General features: G+C 49.1%; 1 protein-coding gene across 2 annotated transcripts in view; it reads left to right on the top strand.

Annotated features, from left to right (window-relative positions):
* The first annotated feature begins 224 nt into the window (after positions 1 to 224).
* The window catches only part of Tln1 (talin 1), a 33449-nt gene continuing 14363 nt past the window's right edge, over positions 225 to 19310 (top strand). Inside the window, exons 1-29 of one of the 2 annotated variants that reach the window (XM_027931116.2) lie at positions 225 to 319; positions 6225 to 6387; positions 6626 to 6723; positions 7107 to 7236; positions 7343 to 7495; positions 7904 to 8046; positions 8149 to 8276; positions 9200 to 9260; positions 9906 to 10010; positions 10359 to 10514; positions 10697 to 10798; positions 10968 to 11044; positions 11262 to 11442; positions 11620 to 11733; positions 11872 to 11980; positions 12207 to 12415; positions 12578 to 12676; positions 13699 to 13866; positions 14026 to 14320; positions 15385 to 15551; positions 16395 to 16523; positions 16692 to 16808; positions 16897 to 17010; positions 17197 to 17331; positions 17491 to 17619; positions 17940 to 18042; positions 18192 to 18400; positions 18768 to 18887; positions 19069 to 19266. In XM_027931116.2, coding sequence (XP_027786917.1) covers positions 6258 to 6387; positions 6626 to 6723; positions 7107 to 7236; positions 7343 to 7495; positions 7904 to 8046; positions 8149 to 8276; positions 9200 to 9260; positions 9906 to 10010; positions 10359 to 10514; positions 10697 to 10798; positions 10968 to 11044; positions 11262 to 11442; positions 11620 to 11733; positions 11872 to 11980; positions 12207 to 12415; positions 12578 to 12676; positions 13699 to 13866; positions 14026 to 14320; positions 15385 to 15551; positions 16395 to 16523; positions 16692 to 16808; positions 16897 to 17010; positions 17197 to 17331; positions 17491 to 17619; positions 17940 to 18042; positions 18192 to 18400; positions 18768 to 18887; positions 19069 to 19266 — 3879 coding nt within the window. In that variant the 5' untranslated portion in view covers positions 225 to 319; positions 6225 to 6257. Of the gene's footprint in view, positions 320 to 6219; positions 6388 to 6625; positions 6724 to 7106; positions 7237 to 7342; positions 7496 to 7903; positions 8047 to 8148; positions 8277 to 9199; positions 9261 to 9905; positions 10011 to 10358; positions 10515 to 10696; positions 10799 to 10967; positions 11045 to 11261; positions 11443 to 11619; positions 11734 to 11871; positions 11981 to 12206; positions 12416 to 12577; positions 12677 to 13698; positions 13867 to 14025; positions 14321 to 15384; positions 15552 to 16394; positions 16524 to 16691; positions 16809 to 16896; positions 17011 to 17196; positions 17332 to 17490; positions 17620 to 17939; positions 18043 to 18191; positions 18401 to 18767; positions 18888 to 19068; positions 19267 to 19310 lie in introns of both variants that reach the window. The other variant, XM_027931118.2, reaches the window with a different exon arrangement.

Below are 19310 nucleotides of genomic sequence, written 5' to 3'. Positions count from 1 at the left end.
GGAAGAGTTAAGAGTCTGAAAGGGAACTCGGGCGTAGTTCGGGTGTTTTCTCCGGTAGCGCCGCACCCTTGCTTCCTGCCGGGGAGGGGCTGCCGGTCTTCGGCGGGCTCCCGAGCATCGAGAGCTGGGGCCAGAGCAGCTTCCTGCAGTCCCCGCAACCATAGAGCGCGGGCCCAGGGCGCCGCCCGCGGGTGGGGGACGTTCCCGGGACGGAAGTGGCGGAGAGTGTCGAAGGGAGGGCGAGGCCGAAGCCCGACAGCGACCCGGACTAAGAGCGGCTAGCGGGCCGGCGGGTGGGGCACAGAGCCCGGCAGCACAGGTAGGCCGGACCGGGCGAACTGGAGCCTCGGGGTGGGGCCGCGGGGCCCGGCCCGGAAGGCGGGCGGACGGGCGGGGCCCCCGACTGTCCTGCGTGTGGTGTTTGGGGTTCAGTGGGAGAGGTCAGTGTCCAGTGTGTCTCAGCTAGGTATCGGAGTTAAGTAGGCCGGCTTGCGGGAGACAGGCCCTTCCTGGGAACCGTCCCCCGCCTGGTCTAGGTTTCGGGGAGGGTGAGGAATGGGTGGCAGTGAGGCTCAGGGCGGCGATATGCTTTGGTGTTAGCTGATAGCGGGTATGTGGTAGAAAAGCTTTGGGTGAGTTTGGGACTAGTTGGGGTTGGCTTAGAAGTTATAAAACGGGGCTAAAATTTCAGTTATTCCTATGAGTCAGGTCCGTTTTGTGTAGGTGAGGTTTAGATTAAGGTCATTATTTTGTTTTATGAAATGGCCACTGTAAGTCAGAGTGCAAGGTCGGGTTAAGGGTCAACAACAGGAATTAGATTAGTAGTCCGTTTTAGGGGTTAAAGACCGTGTCATGGTCAGTATTAAGGACAAACTGAAAATGAGATTTAGCAATCAAATTACAAATGAGTTTTAGGTTTAGGGCTCAACCTTTAAGGTTATAGACAGGAGAGCTGGTGCTAAAGGTAAAAATTAGACCAGTATGGGTGTCTGCTAGGAAAGAGAAGAATGTTAAAGCTAGTACTGGGAATCAGGAAACAAATTAGGGTCAGGGTTAATGTTAGGATTTAGAGGCAACTTTGGGATTGTGGCTGAGGCCAGGGTCCTTGACCTTGAGCAGGTAAAATTTAAGAAGTTTGTAGTAAGTAGATGCCTTTGTTTTGTGCAGAGGTCCCTTATTCCTGTGTAGTCACAGGAGCTTCTTTCACGCAGAGAGATGATAAACTAATTTCAGACCAGGATTCTGGGATTCAGCTAAAATCAGAGGTATCTGGGATTCCAGCTTTTTTATTCCACTCTCTATGCCCAAGGCTCTTACTGTGGTTACCACAGTTGGAGGACAGGGATTCCTGACTCTCTGTTTATAAGAAGGGATGTAGAAAATAAACAGGGACCCAGAAGATGTTACAAGGCCTAGTGGTAAGTGGGGGACTGCCTAGGGAAGAGGAGACAGGTGACTAAGGGGGATGCAGACAAGGAAACACTATTGCCAGGGGAGAAGGGGATGACTAAATCCCCTGACAGTTTAGCTACACTGCCTTCCCTTTAACTCTTTCCCTAGATATTAAGTGTCCCTCTCCAACTCTCATCCCTGTCTCTGATTACATACCCTTTTGTCATACCTCCTTATAGAATACTTTCTTTGCCTTTGACTTTCCTATGTTGTTCCAGCCATTCCCATCCTCTCTGCTGCCTCAACCCCACCTCTTAATCCACATATGCTACTTTAATTTACCCTCACCCAAACCTGCACTTTCCTGCATACCACCTGGTCATCTGCTAAATACCTTTCCACCCATCAGCCCCTGCCATGTACATCCACTAGTTCTGAGTCTTTTTTAATTTCTTGATCCAGTTATAGATCCCCTTCCCCCACTCCCCAACAGAAAAGAGGAAATGAGACCCAAAGAGGAAACTGGGTCTTGCTGATCTCACGCCTAGCCAGGCCACTGACCACACCCCCATTTCACTCCCAGCTTGACCCTGCCACTGACTATACCCTACCCATCCTGATTCAGCTACTGTCTATACCCTAGACTGCCCTGCCCCCCACCACAGCTCCAGTTTTAGACACTGCCAATATCTCTTTACTTCCCCACCCTACTCAGCCTAATTTAGCTACTTACTGTATCCTCCATCTGTTCTCAAACCCCTATAGCCTGACTTGGCCTCTGACCTCACTCCATCTTCCTCTGACTTAGGCATCATCCATGTAGTCACTCCTCCCTTTCCCCCAGCCTGATCCAGTGACTGATAGTATATGTATTTTTCCTACCTGATTATTAATCACATCCCATCTTCTTTTCCCTCATCCTTGCCCCAGTTGGGAAAGTCCCAATTCCTTACCTAAATTCAAGCTGCTCTATCCACTGATGATAGGAAGCTAAGAGATCCCATTCTGACTTTGGGCTCTGGTCCAAGAGATTGACAGAACAGACTGTCATTAGGTATTGTCAATTCTACCTCTTAAAAATCTCTCCTGAGCCAGGTGCGGAGGTGCACACCTGTAAGCCCAGTGGCTCAGGAGACTCAGGCAGGAGGATCGCAAGTTCAAAGCCAGACTCAGCAAAAGTGAGGTGCTAAGCAACTCAGTGAGAACCTGTCTCTGAATAAAATATGAAATAAGGCTGGGGATATAGCTCAGTGGTCGTGTGCCTCTGAGTTCAAATCCCCGGTACCCTCCACCAAAAAGTCTCTCCTGAGTGGCGGTTTCCTCTTTACCATTCTAACTCTGGTTTCCTTACTTCTTACTTGTACTAAACAGTGTCTTTGTAAACAATCTCTGAGTTATTTTCCTAAATTGCAGTTCTGGTTATGTTCCTTCTCTGCTTCAAAGCTTCCTTTTGTCTTCTGTCCCCCACCAGTAGGTAAAATTCTCATACTCTTCTATAGGCCTCCCCTGCCTTTCCATCCTAACCCTGACTTCCTCACCACTGCTCCCTTGCAGGTACCCTGTGCTTCAACCAGTCTGCCTACTCACTTCCCTGACTGCTCCTCCACGATTTCCTGCTTCTCCACCTTTGCTTAAGCTATTCTCCCTGCCTGGAATGCTACTTTTGACTCATCTCCGGCTGGCGTAATGGAGAGAGCTTGGGCTTTGGAGTCAGAGAGACATGGGTTCGGATCCTGACTTCACCAACTTAGTATTTGGACAAGTACTTTGAACAAGTATTTAATTTTCTTGAGCCTCAGTTTCCAAATCTGTAAAAATGGAAATAATGACACCTACCTTGCAGGGTTGTTGTAAGGATAACTGAAATTATGTGTACAGTGCAATGGATATATAGTCAATAAATGTTAGATCACTATTACTTCTTATTATATTTATTTATTTTTTTAAATCCTAACTTCAAATGATACCTTTCATGGACATTTTTTCATCCCACTCCCTAATCTTCCTACTTCCCCCTCCCCCCCTTGGAAGTAGATCTGTCTTCTGAGCACACACTCTTTGGCTTTTATCACATCACATTATTGTAATTCTTTATTTAGCTTACCCACCTATCTGGAAGATTGGGAGCCCATTGAAGGCAAAGGCTAGGTCTTACTCATCTTGGTTCCTAGCCACTGAAAGTTTGGCCCATTCCTCAAGGAATTCTGGCTGGGTGAATGAAGGAGAATGTGTATGTAATAGGAGGAGAGATGCTGGGGACCAGAGCACTGAAGCATGGCATGCTTGTGATTTGTGGGGAAGCTATGTGTGTGGGATGGGGACCCTATAAGAAGATCCGTGTAGAGGCTGTGTGGTTGAGATAAGATGTATATAGAGACAATGTAGGTGGCTTTGTGGGAAAGAGGTCTGTGCACATGCTGGGGTGCGTTAGGGGAGAATGAGTGTGCATGTATAAATGTGGAGGGGCTGTGTTGGAGGAAGTTAGGTCCAAAGCCCAGCTCAGCTGCCCAGTCCAGCCCTAAATGAGCCTCCAGCAGCCCGAGGCCGGATATGTCAGTCTCACCCACAAACCCTCCCCCCCTCCCCGCGGTTGAGGACTCAGAGGCCAAATTTGGTAACAGACTGAGTGTTACTCCCCTAACCCTCTTACATTCTGACTCCATCTTCAGCTTTCTCGCTCTCTTTGTCCCTTTCCATAACTCCTTATCTTTCCGTAGTTCTGTTTGTGGGTATCTGCTCTATGTTCTCCACGTACCCTAAAATTCCTTAGCCCCAATACACTTACATTCCATTCCTTGCTGGGATTTGACCTCCTGTCCTCTGTCCCACCTCCCCCCTCCAATTGCCCAACTCCTCTGGAATGCATCTCAGGAATGTATTGAGGGAGGAGGAGTTCCCTGGGAGGGGGACACGGAGGGGGTGTTGTTGCTGTTCCATAAAACATGATGGAAAAGGGAGCAAAGTTCTTAGGCCAGGGCAGGAATCAGTTAGCTTCTATTCATACTTCCAGGGGCCTTGTTCTTTGCCACCACTACCCCCAGTGCACTAATTCCCTCCCCATCCTTCACCTTCCCCATCCTTCACCCAATTTTGTAGATGTCCACTCAGGACCAGCCTGGGAGTTAGGGTAGGCATGACTCAACTGCCTTATCGGGGTCTCACCAGAGGCCTCTGAGGAAGATGTGGGTGTCCATATGTCCGGAGGAAATGGGGGGAGACATGCAATTTCAGTTTAGGGTGAAGGGTCCTTTCAGTCCTGCTTTAGCTCCTCAGACTCCTGGCAGCTTCTCTGACCCTCCAGCCCTCACTTTTGTGGTAAGCAGTCCATGGCCAGGTCTGTCCATTTTGGGAGAAGTGCCCCAGGAGAACAGGTGGAAAGAGGGGAGATTGGAAGGGTTCTTTCTTTTTTTGGAGAAAAGAGAGAGAGTGAGCCATCGTTTTTCTCTTTTGAGATTCTTGACTATTTATAAGGTCAGAAATGGTCTAGTAGTCACTGATCCAGACCTTTCCCACATCTGCCTCCTGTTTCTACCTAGACTTTGAACTCTCTCCACTCATCTCTCCTGACCTCTTTACCCTCCACCCCTTTCCAACTTCCCTGGTTCTCAAATGCCTTCTGTATTCAGACACCCCACCTCTGCTTGCCAGTCCTGCTTTCCCCACTTGAAGCTAGCAGTTTGCCAGGAAGGGAATGGGGACCTCATTCTCTTAATTAAGAAGCACCCAATCCCTGTACCACACTGGGTCACATCATCAGCTGCTGGGCAGACTTGTCCTCTTGTAGCCTGTGCGCCACCTGCTGCCCACAGTGGCTCCTTTAGCCCTCTGAGATGTGGTGCCCCGAGGGCAGAAAAGCCGGGTAAGACCCCTGTGTGCTGAGCTGCACTAATACTGTAAGAGGAGGTAACTGAGGTGGAGGGCAGAGAAGGACTTGCTGAAGCGGAGAGTGCATAGGAGTTGCAGCAAGACCTGAGTATCAACTTGGTGACTTGGAAGGAACAAGGACTGAGTTAGAAGGACTGGGCTCTTTCTCTCACTTGCCTTGAAACTTTGTCCTCTCTTCCCAGGGTCTGCTTCCCCTTTTGCAAAATTCAAGAGTTAGCTAGATAATTTCTGAGATCCCTTTGGACTAGAGAATCATAATTTTAGCTTGACTGGCAGGGAAACCAGATATGTGGCTCTGCTCCTTGAGGAGCCACCCACCCCCCAACCTCTCAGGTTGAAGAAAGGCTGGGGCAGGAGTGGGCCTGGATGGCCAGAAGAGCCTGCACTCGATCTCCCTGCCAGGCTAGCTAGAGTCTGTTTGCAGGCTTTAGAACCCTTGGGAATTATCTCATATAACGTCTTCATTTTGCAGAAAAGGCTAAAGCTAAGAGAAGAGGTCACGTGATGTGTTAGGGCAGAGCTCTGAAAAGCACAGACAGGGAAAAGCCAGCAGAGAGAAGAATACAGAGACAGAGAGAAAAATACAGGCGGGGTAGGACTTGAAAAGGAAGTGAGCAGGGACAAGTGGCAAGAGAGGCACTTAGAAGAAAGAAGGGAGACAAAATTTCAGTGGTGGGTCAGGGCAGTGCCCACAGTAACATAGTATTTCAGATCCACTATTGTACCCTGCAGACTAGCCTCTCCCCTGGATGTCTTAAATGATCAGAACTGGTCCTTTTAATGTAATGAATCTTTAATTCTTTTAAATTACTAAATTAAAAAAAAAAAACAGCTTTAGTCTGTTTTGGTGAGTCCCTTTCAAAAAATCTTCTCTCTAGAATTTCACTGACTGGTAAGCCTCTTTTCCAATTGAGAGTGTATTCTAATGCCCCAATGTCGCAGGACAGGTATAGCCAGGCTGGAAAGCCGAAGCTGCCATCATGGTTGCACTTTCGCTGAAGATCAGCATTGGGAATGTGGTGAAGACGATGCAGTTTGAGCCATCTACCATGGTGTACGATGCCTGCCGCATTATTCGTGAGCGTATCCCGGAGGCCCTGGCTGGCCCTCGTAAGTCTAACTACCCAGTGGCTGGGGCAGGGGTCCTCTGTCTCTTCTCCTTTCCATGCTCTTGAACTTGAGGGATGACCTCATAGTTCCCTAAGACTACTCACTCCTCATGGTTATGCTCCATTGTTCCCTTCTTCCTCTTTAGGCCCAAGGTCATGGGAGAAATGGTAAGGAGCAGTGATGTAGCCAGCCACAGTGGGGTCTTTATAAGTCTAAGGTGATCCATCTTCTCTTTTAGCCAGCGACTTCGGGCTGTTTCTGTCAGATGATGACCCCAAAAAAGGTATATGGCTGGAGGCTGGGAAAGCTTTGGATTACTATATGCTCCGAAATGGGGTGAGTATCAGTCCATCAAGGATCACTAACATCCTCTTCTATCAGCAATCACTGTCCCACCTCCTATTTTCAGCACCCACATCTATTGTCTCTGATCCCTCCCCCTCTTGCTTTATTTGTTATTTTTTTTTTTAATGGTTCTGAGGATTAAACCCAGGGCTTTATGTAAATGCTCAACCCATGTTGCTTTCTCTTATAAAATAAATAATACCCAGCCCCGCTCCCATATTGCTTTCTGTTACAGTCAGTCATAATACCCTACTTTTGAATGAATCATGATAGTTTTCCTTTTGGTAAATTAGTTTCCTCCCCTCAGGCCATGTGAAATAGAAGTAATGCCTTTAGCCTAAAGTAGGCCTGACCTCCTTCTCCTACCCCAATAGGACACTATGGAGTACAGGAAGAAACAGAGACCTCTGAAGATCCGGATGCTAGATGGAACTGTGAAGACAATCATGGTGGATGACTCCAAGACTGTTACTGACATGCTCATGACCATCTGTGCTCGCATTGGTAAGGGGTCTTGGTGGAGCTGAGGGCCCAGGCCCGGAAGCTCCAACTCTGCCATAAGATCTAGATGTGGTGCCTGGAAAGTTATCAAACTGTCCCCCTTCCCCAGGTATTACCAACCATGACGAATATTCACTGGTTCGAGAGCTGATGGAAGAGAAAAAGGATGAGGGAACAGGCACTTTGCGAAAGGACAAGACACTGCTACGAGATGAAAAGAAGATGGAGAAACTAAAGCAAAAATTGCACACAGATGATGAGTGTAAGCAACTGGAAAAAAGAGGACTTTTGGGGGGACTGGGGTTGTGGCTCAGTGGTAATGTGCCGCCTAGCATGCATGAGGCACTGGGTTCGACCTTAGCACCACGTAAAAATAAAATAAAGATATTATTATGTCCACCTAAAGCTAAAAAATAAACAAACAAAAAAAGAGGGCTTTGGGAGAGGACCAGGAAGGGCAGTCAGTTATTCCTTATTTATTCTGCATCAGCTTGTAAAAGGCACTGTTTTACACACTGGGGATGCATCTATAATAAAAACAAGTCCTACACTCACGGAACTTACATTTTAGTGAGGGAAAGTAGGAAATGAAGAAATAAACAAAAACCCAGACAGCAGACAGCTCAGGAGCAATGGGGATTTGACATTGAGGGAACTCTCTATGTCCCAGTGAACTGGTTGGACCATGGTCGGACACTGAGGGAACAGGGAGTAGAGGAGCATGAGACACTGCTGCTGCGGAGGAAGTTCTTCTACTCAGACCAGAATGTGGATTCCCGAGACCCTGTACAGCTGAACCTCCTTTACGTGCAGGTATTAAAAGGACTTGGCTGGTGCAGGACAGGTAGAGGGAGCGGAGCACATTGTGGGGTATCACTACACCCACACAACGTTTGCTCCTCCTATGCTCTCCAGGCACGAGATGATATCCTGAATGGCTCCCACCCTGTCTCCTTTGACAAAGCCTGTGAATTTGCTGGCTTTCAATGCCAGATCCAGTTTGGACCCCACAACGAACAGAAGCACAAGGCTGGCTTCCTCGAGTGAGTAACCCACATCCCATGCTCTGTCATGGCCCAGACTCCCTACCATTGTCACCCCAAAAAAGCCTGTCTCCATCCCAGACCTTCTCCCCCTGTCTTCTCTTCCAAGGAACCAGGATTTGACCCACACAGTCATCATTCTTTTTTTCCTTATTGGTCCCATTGGAGTGTGTGACTGTAGTGCTGTATCTCTGCCCCTGTTCCCTTTCCCAGAAGTATGTAACTCTTGTCTATTTATTTAAAATTCCCTGAAGAATTTTGCTGCAGTAGCCAGAGGAAAATAAGATAACATTTTCCTTGTAGGGGAATTAGATTAAAAAGTTTCTAAAGTAGCCAGGTATGATGGCACTCACCTATAATCCCAGTGACTCAGGAGGCTGAGGCAGAAGGATTGCAAGTTTGAGGCCAGCCTTAGCAGCTTAGTGAAACCTTGTCAAAAAAAAAAAAGAAGTAGTACTAGGAGTAGGGGAATGTGGCTTGATGGTCAAGCACCACTTGGTTCAATCCCTAGCATACGGCTCCCCCCCAAAAAAAATCTCCCAAGTTTCATCTACTAGTATTTCTAGGAATGCATAATTCATTATGACTTTCTAGCTTCCTAAGTGCATGGTCATCCTTCTAGGGAGTTCTTCCACTTCTTGGTTCCCTGAAATGGTGCTCTAGACCCTTTCTCTTTCAGAGACTGAACTTCTGATTTAATGAGCCCCTTTCCCCACAGAGGGAGACACGGGTTGCATTCAAGAATTCATGTTAAGTTATCTCCATTTCAGAAGATAATCCAGACCCAGTTCCCTTAGAGTCCTCCTTCTCCCTAGAGGTAGCACTGTCCTAGACATTTCCTCATACCCCTAGGCCCAAAATTGATGTCCCACATGTCCCCCAATGCTGTCCACTATGTGCTGACCCTCCCTTTTCTGGTGTAGCCTGAAGGACTTCCTGCCCAAGGAATATGTGAAGCAGAAGGGAGAGCGTAAGATCTTCCAGGTGAATGGGGTAGGGGAGAGTGTCTGGGATGATCTGGGAGCTTTGCTGCTTGATCCTACTGACTAAGTGGACCCCTGCCCACTGCCCATCTCTGCTTACCCTGCTTCTACCCTCCGCTATTCTTCTCCCTGTCTTGTGTCAAACAAGCAGAAGACTTGGGCTTTGATCTCAGCCCCATCACCAATTTTGCCATGGAATTCAGTTCAATATTTTCTTTACCTCTAATGTGGGATAAAAGTGCCTACACCCCGTGTATGATTGATGGGAGCATCAAATGGGCTACTATGCCTGAAATTACTGTGAAAGTATAATCTTTGTCCAAGGATGAGGTGTTATCTCCATTATTTGAATACTCATCCCGCAAGGCCTTCTCTTTGAACTTTTAATTCCTAACTACCTATTTCACTGTAGAATATCTGTAAGTTCTTTATCCTTATCTGTAAGTTCTTTATCCATATCTCATGAGTCATCGCTTCTGTATATCCCTAGCCAGTCCCCATTCCATCATTTCTCATCTCTTGCGCTCCTGAACCTTTCTGTGTCCCCATAATATTCTCTTGATACAGTTAACATATCACCTTGACTTCTTAGCTGTAGCTTTATTCCCATATTTTTGCTGAATCTTTCTCCATTTCATATTTGAAGGCACACAAGAATTGTGGGCAGATGAGTGAGATTGAGGCCAAGGTACGCTATGTGAAGCTAGCCCGTTCCCTCAAGACTTATGGTGTCTCCTTCTTCCTGGTCAAGGTGGGTTCTGGTCCCTCTCATTATCCTCCTATTTCTCACTCTTGTCCTTTCCTATCTCTCTGAAAGTCTCTGACTCTTCCCTCAATCACATTTCCCAATATTTCCCCAAAAGTCCCATTCTCTGCTTTTCTGATCTTGTGAAACTTGCCTGGAACACCTGCCTGTTGTCAGTCCTCCACCGCTACTTCCCTCTCTACCTAGCGTTTTCCCTTGTCCCAGGCCCATTCATGGACACCCTTGTGTAGCCCTCCTAACAACCTTAGCATCCCTTGTGATCTAGAGCTAATCTGACAGTTTGCCTCTCATTCAACCTCTGACCTGAAATACCAACACCAATCTGCTTTATAGGAGAAGATGAAAGGGAAGAACAAGCTAGTGCCCAGGCTTCTAGGCATCACTAAAGAGTGTGTGATGCGTGTGGATGAGAAGACCAAGGAGGTGATCCAGGAGTGGAGCCTCACCAACATCAAACGCTGGGCTGCCTCTCCCAAAAGCTTCACCCTGGTGGGTCTGGGGACTCCAATGAGGAAGGGCTTTGGGATTTTCTGAGAAGGGACAGCTATAGAGGTCTTTCCCCTTTTCTTGGGATAGGTGCACTGAGTGTGACTCCAGAAAAGCTGTTACTTCGACTTTCCATTCTAGTTAGACTTTAACTTTTCTTCTGAGTCCCCACCTTGTTACCCTAGGACTTTGGGGATTATCAGGATGGCTACTATTCAGTCCAGACAACTGAGGGAGAGCAGATTGCACAGCTTATTGCCGGCTACATCGACATCATCCTTAAGAAGGTGAGCACTGTCGACTCATCTTCACCTCCTCTCCCCAACACCTTCCCCAAGCCAGTCCTTTAGAAATGGGGTCCCAGGTGTGAAACAGCTGACTATAGAAAGAAGAGACTCCCTTTCCCAGCTTCCTCTTCTTTAACTGCCCCCAATTCTTCCTTTTTTCTTCCTACAGAAGAAAAGCAAGGACCACTTTGGGCTGGAGGGAGATGAGGAGTCTACTATGCTGGAGGACTCAGTGTCTCCCAAAAAGTAGGAAGAGAGTTGGGCTGATCCCATCCCTTGGGTAGGGAAGGCAAGGCTTGACTTCAACGACTGTTGGGGGACAGGGATCCCTAGGATGGTTCTTTCACTAGGCATAGGCTGTAATGATCCTTCATAAACCCCCAGATCCCAGGACCTGCTGTGGCGGTGTTACTGGAGGGTGGCAGGGAGATGAGGAGTCCTGTGTCCTCCACCTTGTCTCCAGGTCAACAGTCCTTCAGCAGCAGTATAATCGGGTGGGGAAAGTGGAGCATGGTTCTGTGGCCCTTCCTGCCATCATGCGCTCTGGAGCCTCTGGGCCTGAGAACTTCCAGGTGGGCAGCATGCCACCTGCCCAGCAGCAGATTACCAGTGGTCAGATGCACCGAGGACACATGCCTCCATTGGTAAGTATGCCCCATCTTCCACCCCAGTACCTGGGCCCTTCTTCTACCCTCTGCCAGGCCTACCTAGGAGTCAGCAGTGCCCAGGCTTCTGTGTTCCTATTTGAATTCCCTTTAACTTCTCTTTCTTCTAAACGTTCCGTTCCAGCCTCTGTTATTCCTCCTTCCCTTGTTTTTTAGACTTCAGCACAGCAAGCCCTCACCGGAACCATTAACTCCAGCATGCAGGCTGTGCAGGCTGCCCAGGCCACTCTGGATGATTTTGACACTCTTCCCCCTCTTGGCCAGGATGCTGTGAGTATGGAATGGAGGAGAGACCAGTGGTCCTAAAGCTGGAGCTCCCAAGGGATAGGGAGGGACTAACCAAACCAGAAACAGATCCTGAGGGGGATTTTTTTTTTTTTTTTTTTTTTTTTTGCTTCCTTCTTTCAGGCCTCCAAGGCCTGGCGTAAGAACAAGATGGATGAATCAAAGCATGAGATCCACTCCCAGGTAGATGCCATCACAGCTGGTACTGCCTCTGTGGTGAACCTGACAGCAGGTAGGCTGGATACCAACATGTGTGCGTGTGCCGGGGAAGGGAGGACAAGTGTGTACAAGCATGCGTGTGACTGGCTCCATGTGTGACTGTACCTTGACTCATTGTGGAATGTTCTATGTGTGTACATCTCTTTTAGGACTTGTATGTGACTAACTGGGTGTGACAATGCTCCTTCCCTAGCCTGTTGTCTAGCCTGCCCTGTCTCATGCTTTTCCTCTGCCCTCAGGAGACCCTGCAGAGACAGACTATACTGCAGTAGGCTGTGCAGTCACTACAATCTCCTCCAACCTGACGGAGATGTCCCGTGGGGTGAAACTGCTGGCTGCCCTGCTGGAGGATGAAGGCGGCAGTGGCCGGCCCCTGCTACAGGCAGCAAAGGGTCTTGCAGGAGCAGTGTCAGAACTGCTGCGCAGTGCCCAACCAGCCAGTGCTGAGGTCAGGGGCCAGGGGGCTGCAGTGAGGGTGGACACAGGGTTCCAGTCCAAGGAGAAAGGGCAGTCCAAGTTGTAAGATGGAAGTGTGGCCCAGGGGACTAGGAGACCCTTTGGTACGTGGGCAGATATTGGGCAGCTTCTGACAGGTGTTCACTCTCCACAGCCCCGTCAGAACCTGCTACAAGCAGCTGGGAACGTGGGCCAGGCCAGTGGGGAGCTGTTGCAGCAAATTGGGGAAAGTGACACTGACCCCCATTTCCAGGTTGGTGACTTACCTGGTCCCTAGAACCCCTGCTTCTAGGAGGTAACCTCTGATCCTGAATCCAGATCCCAGTCCCTGCTTCTATGCACTGACCCCTTCAAACCAACCTGGGTCTGTTTCCAGGAATGACACTTTGAACTTACAGGGGTTTTTTTTTGTTTTTTTTTTTTTCGAGTGGGGGGCAGTAAGAATTGAGAATTCCTGAATCCAAACAACCTACTAATTTACTCTTGGCCCTCAACGATGATATTCTTAGCCCTGTCATCCCTATATAGCCCTTGCCCAAGCTTGAGGCTGTCTTGAATCTCTAATCACATTACCCTGAGGACATTGGTCCTCTGGCTATTCCCCTTCCCCACCCCATGCCAGTTGCCACAGCTGACTTTTTCTCCTGAATTTCCCATGCAGATATGTGCACCCAGAGGGGCCGGGGCTCCATCTCCCCCCAATTCCCCTACGGTAACGGCCTCTGGCCTGGGCCTTCCCAGCTTGGTCCTCTCTGAGCCGCATACACTCGCTTCTGTACCTCTCCCCCAGCCTCCTAGGGGAGCAGAACACAATGGGAGATGAGGAGGCTTGGCCCAGGCAAGGCTGGGGAACTGGGATCAGGTAGAGTAGTTCAGGGACTTGTTCCCAAGATGCCAGGACAACTGCTTACTTGCAAACCAAGATTGAGAAGAAAGGAAAAAGAGAAGCTGGAGGTAGGAAGGACCCCAAAGGTCCCTCCTCTCCCCATCCTACTGTACTAGTGCCATCCCTCCCTCACCATTCGAGTGTATCCGCCTCGTACATTTTTCTCTTTGGTGTAGGCTCTATTTCTTTTGGTGTAGGTTTGTTCCTTGGTGGGGTTTCTGTCCTGCTGGGTTGCTCAAGGCAGGGACTAGGAATAGGTTCTGGTTGCTTCTGCATACACTGTCCTCTGATTGGAGTCATTGGGAATAATGAAGCAGCTTATGCTTTGGAGAAATGTCTATGGATCCCAATTTCAATCTCAGGTCATACTAACTGCTATTTTCTCATAGGATGTACTAATGCAACTAGCTAAGGCAGTGGCAAGTGCTGCAGCTGCCCTGGTCCTCAAGGCCAAGAGTGTGGCCCAGCGAACAGAGGACTCAGGCCTTCAGACCCAAGTTATTGCTGCAGCCACACAGTGTGCCTTGTCTACCTCCCAATTGGTGGCCTGTACCAAGGTAAGCCCAAATAGTACTATCGCCTGCATCTAGGACTGATATTACCAGACACTCATTTTATTTCTTTGGGTTTTGAGGCCTCATTACCTATTCCAATGACTATGTGAAAACCACAAACACCTCATGACTTCTTTCCCTTGCCTACATCTTTGCCCATAGGTGGTGGCACCTACAATCAGCTCACCTGTGTGTCAAGAGCAGCTGGTGGAGGCCGGAAGATTGGTGGCCAAAGCTGTGGAAGGCTGTGTTTCTGCCTCCCAGGCAGCCACAGAAGATGGGCAGCTGTTGCGAGGGGTAGGAGCAGCAGCCACAGCTGTCACTCAGGCCCTGAATGAACTGCTGCAGCATGTAAAGGCCCACGCCACAGGGGCCGGGCCTGCTGGCCGTTATGACCAGGCCACTGACACCATCCTTACTGTCACTGAGAATATCTTCAGCTCCATGGGTGATGCTGGTAAGGACACCCACCCCCAGGAAGACAAAAGCCCGGATGATATTCCCCAGGCCTTTGGACATTCCTTTGCCAACCCAACCACTCTACCCCTAAAGGCTCAGCACCGTGTGGCCATCTCAGCCATGCAACCACAGGCTCAATGTTTAATCTCTAAAATCTCCACTTTCCCATCTATAAAGCAAAAACATGAGCCCAGCTCTGCTTTCCTTGGAGTATTTTAAAGAATATACCAAAGGTAGGGGAATAGCCAGGTGTAGTGACATATGCCTGTAATACCAGCAGTTCAGGGGACTGAGGCAGGAGGATCACAAGTTCAAAGCCAGCCTCAGCAACTTGGCAAGACCCTAAGCAACTTCATGAAACTCTATCTCAAAATAAAAATACAAAGGGCTGGTGATATGACTCAATGGTTAAGCACGCCTGGGTTCAATCCCCAGTGCCAAAAAAAAAGAAACAATAAGAATATAACAAAGTACACACCCAAATATGCCAAATATAAGAGCTAGCCCTACCAGGTACTGTGGCACACACCTGTAAACTCAGCATTTGTAGAGATGAGACAGGAGGATCACAAGATCAAGGCCAGCACCTGAAACTTAGCAAGACCCTGTGTCCAAAACAAAACAAAAAAAAACATTGGGGATGTAGCTCAGAGGTAAAAGGTAAACGTGGCCTGGCCCACGTTCCCAGCTGGGTTCAATCCCCAGTACCAAACAAAAGCAAAAAAAAAAAAGAGAGAGAGAGAGAGAGCGTTCCCCATACTACCTGCTTAATTCCAAAAGCCTTCACAAAGAATGTCTTGTCTTCTCAAGACTGTTTCCTGAAAATAACCCATGGGAGATTGTCCTTCCCCCATAAGAACTCACAGGGAAATCTTCCCCAAGATCCTAAGCCCAGAGAAAAAGAACTTGCTAGAAAATCACTCAAAAACTTTAGCCAGTTTCTTTCCTGTCCCTAAAATCCCCCACCTACCTTGTCTTCACTGTTTTCCTTCTCCATTGTCTCCACCCACTACCCTCTCAGTGTCTCTAGCTTCCTAACCTGATTATACCCTGTTCTCTCAGGAGAGATGGTGCGACAGGCCCGTATCCTGGCCCAGGCCACCTCAGACCTGGTCAATGCCATCAAGGCTGATGCTGAGGGAGAAAGTGATCTGGAAAACTCTCGCAAGCTCCTGAGTGCTGCCAAGATCCTGGCTGATGCCACAGCCAAGATGGTGGAGGCTGCCAAGGTAAAAAGCCTTCTTGGCAGACCCCAGACTGGGCCCTGAAGGAAGTAGAAAGGTCTAGATGTTCAGCTTCATCTGATGGGGAGACCCAGGAAAAATAGAAAATATAAAAGAACAAAGAATACTTAAGAAGCAAGTGTGTCCCCATTGCTGCAGGTGGCTGCAACCTAGACTCCCAGCCATTGTGACTACCAGGCATCCATACCCTTTCCTCCTGTCCAGTCCAAGGTCTGCTGTTCCTACTTTTCCCTACATTGCTGCCACCACCTGCCTGGGATTCCTCTCCTTCCTGATCTTTCCTGTGGAGGTGCATGGGCCTTCAGTCCCAGGCATCTTGGCACTAGTAGCACAAAGACAAGGCATTGGGACACTAAGACATAAGAGTACAGAGGACCAAAATTCCTTTGGTGTCCTTTTGGAAGCTCCAAAGATTCCCAGACCTGTTGAGCTCTAGAGCTTTTTGGTTTGCAGGGAGAGACAGTTCCCTGCTTAGGAATCATGAGGTCCCTACTCTAAACTGAGTCCTCACTTTTCCAAGGATCTTTGCTCACTGCACTCTCTGTAGTATTCTGGGTGCTTTAGGGAGTGGGGCAGGAAATGAGGGAAAGAAGGAATAATTCTACCTAAAGAAGGGATTTGCCATCCCAGAGGGAATGCATATGCCCCTGAGGCTTCCTGTTGACTTTCCCAAGGCAGTTCCTATCAATAGTGATTATCTTTCAGTGTGGGACAAACAGAAGTGACCTCAGGAAAACAAATATATTTCAAATCAAGTCTAGAGGGGTCATAGCAGAGCATATTGAGGGTCCACAGGGATGCAGGGTGATGACTGTCCACTTTTCTCAGGGGGCAGCTGCCCACCCTGACAGTGAGGAGCAGCAGCAACGGCTGCGAGAGGCGGCTGAGGGGCTCCGCATGGCCACCAATGCAGCTGCACAGAATGCCATCAAAAAAAAGCTGGTACAACGCCTGGAGGTGAGGCTGAGAAGTCAACAAAAACAAGAGAGTGTGGGTGCTGTGAGAGGCTTGAACCAGAGGGATGTGCAGGAGAGTCAGTGTGTCCTTGTGGGCATAGCAGGGGCCAGGTGACCTGGGACTGAATTTGGAAATACCTGGGTTGTCCTGACTGCTCTGTCCTCACAGCACGCAGCCAAACAGGCTGCAGCCTCAGCCACACAGACCATTGCTGCAGCCCAACATGCAGCCTCCACCCCCAAGGCCTCTGCGGGTCCTCAGCCCCTGCTGGTGCAGAGCTGCAAGGTAAGTCTCCAAGAGGCACATGAGATGAGAAGAAGGGGACTTTCCCTAGTCTGTGGGGAGGTGGCACTGATGACATTTCTACCTACAGGCTGTGGCAGAACAGATTCCACTGCTGGTACAGGGCGTCCGAGGGAGCCAAGCACAACCTGACAGCCCCAGCGCTCAGCTAGCCCTCATTGCTGCCAGCCAGAGCTTCCTGCAGGCAAGGCGCCCTCTCCTTCCTCTTAGACCAGGCCATCCCCACCTTGCCAGCACCAACTTCTCCCACAATTTAAATGTTTGCTAATACTGAGCTCCAGTGCTCACCATGTCCTGACCATTATTAGTCCCTACACCCAAGCTCAAAGGGAGGATGGCACACCCTATCTGCCCATCTGTTCCCTAACAGCCAGGTGGCAAGATGGTGGCAGCTGCGAAGGCCTCAGTGCCAACAATTCAGGACCAGGCTTCAGCCATGCAGCTAAGTCAGTGTGCTAAGAACCTGGGCACCGCACTGGCTGAACTCCGAACAGCTGCCCAGAAGGTATGAAAGCCACTTTTGGCTGTTGGGAAATGAGGGTAGAGTCCTGGTATAATAGGTAATCTGTATAGTATAACCTTTTATAGGGACAGTGTGTAATCTGAGGTGTCGGTGAGACATACCCATACCTCCTACACCCCAAACCCCTTCTTATCATTGCAGGCTCAGGAAGCATGTGGGCCTTTGGAGATGGATTCTGCACTGAGTGTGGTACAGAATCTAGAGAGAGATCTGCAGGAAGTGAAGGCAGCAGCTCGAGATGGCAAGCTTAAACCCTTACCTGGGGAGACGGTGAGGTTTTTTTTGTTTGTTTGTTTGTTTGTTTTGTTTTTTGTTTTTTGTTTTTTGTTTTTTTTTTTGTGTGTGTGTGTGGTGGGGATGGAACCCAGGCCTTTATAGCCATGCTAAGCAAGCTCTCTACCACTGAGCTACCCCCATAGCCCTGATAATGAGTATTCTTAACATCTTCTTACTCAAATCCCAAACGTCTTCCTTGCTAGCTGTGCTACAGAGCTGCCCGAAACTGTCATTTAAACTGTACCCAGGTACCTTCTCAAGTGCATTCTCCTCATTCCTCCTTCCCCTGAGCCTATTTCTCCCATCATGTGTAGATGGAGAAATGTGCCCAGGACCTTGGCAACAGCACCAAAGCAGTGAGCTCTGCCATTGCCCAGCTGCTGGGGGAGGTCGCACAGGGCAATGAGAATTATGCAGGTATGCAGGCAGAGGGCCAGGAACGGGGCATATGGTAGGGAGGTGGGGAAATGGGAGCTAGATGAGGGATGGGGCCAACAGAGGAAACCACTGGGATCAGAGCCCTCCATTGAAGGCAGTTTTTCCCTTCCCTCCTCTCGTTTCCCCAGGTATTGCTGCTCGGGATGTGGCAGGTGGGCTGCGGTCACTGGCCCAGGCTGCTAGGGGTGTAGCTGCTCTGACATCAGATCCCACAGTGCAAGCCATTGTGCTTGACACAGCCAGTGATGTACTGGACAAGGCTAGCAGCCTCATCGAGGAAGCAAAAAAGGCAGCTGGCCACCCAGGGGATCCTGAGAGCCAGCAGCGTCTTGCCCAGGTCAGGTTTTAGGAAGGGCCACTCGCTCTCTTAATAAGGTCAACCCCATCAGAACTTCATGCACAATGACGGAGGGATATCTTGGACCTGCTCATGAGAGCTTTTTCCTGGATTCTATCCTTCTTTCTTCCAATCTTGGAAAAAGTATCTCAGTAGGCTAAAGCATGGGCCTAGCTAAATATCAAGTTTAAGGAAGTTTGATCACTCACTTGATACTCTGACCCCAGCCTGTTCAGCTAGAGCACCCCCTTTCCTTTTCCACTTTCGGAATCAGGAGCACTTGTTATCTCCTGTGTCTCAGGAATGGGGAAGACGAAAACTCCTAGATTTTTCCCACTTTGGCAACCTTATTTCCTTTCCACTTCAGGTAGCTAAAGCAGTGACCCAGGCACTAAACCGCTGTGTCAGCTGCCTGCCCGGCCAACGAGATGTGGATAATGCCCTGAGAGCAGTTGGAGATGCCAGCAAGCGACTCCTGAGTGACTCGGTAAGGGGACCAAAGTGTAGGAGAACAGAAGAGTCAAGAATATTCTAAGCCTTCCCTTCTTACTGATAGACTTTTTTGATTCTGACTGCCCAGATCTCTCCCCCTTTTTTCCCCTCAGGTTTTGTGCCTACCCTCCCAACCCTCCTTTCCCACACCATTCCATTCTTCTCTAACCCTGCAGCTTCCTCCCAGCACTGGGACATTTCAAGAAGCTCAGAGCCGGTTGAATGAAGCTGCTGCTGGGCTGAATCAGGCAGCCACAGAACTGGTGCAGGCCTCCCGGGGAACCCCTCAGGACCTGGCTCGAGCTTCAGGTCGATTTGGACAGGACTTCAGTACCTTCCTAGAAGCTGGCGTGGAAATGGCAGGACAGGCCCCGGTATGAAAGCAGGGTCTAGTTACATGGTCTCCTTTGGGGGCCAC

This window comes from Marmota flaviventris, chromosome 13 (assembly GCF_047511675.1).
Source record: "Marmota flaviventris isolate mMarFla1 chromosome 13, mMarFla1.hap1, whole genome shotgun sequence".
Classification (NCBI taxonomy): domain Eukaryota; kingdom Metazoa; phylum Chordata; class Mammalia; order Rodentia; family Sciuridae; genus Marmota; species Marmota flaviventris.
This window is presented reverse-complemented; position numbering and strand designations above follow the sequence as displayed.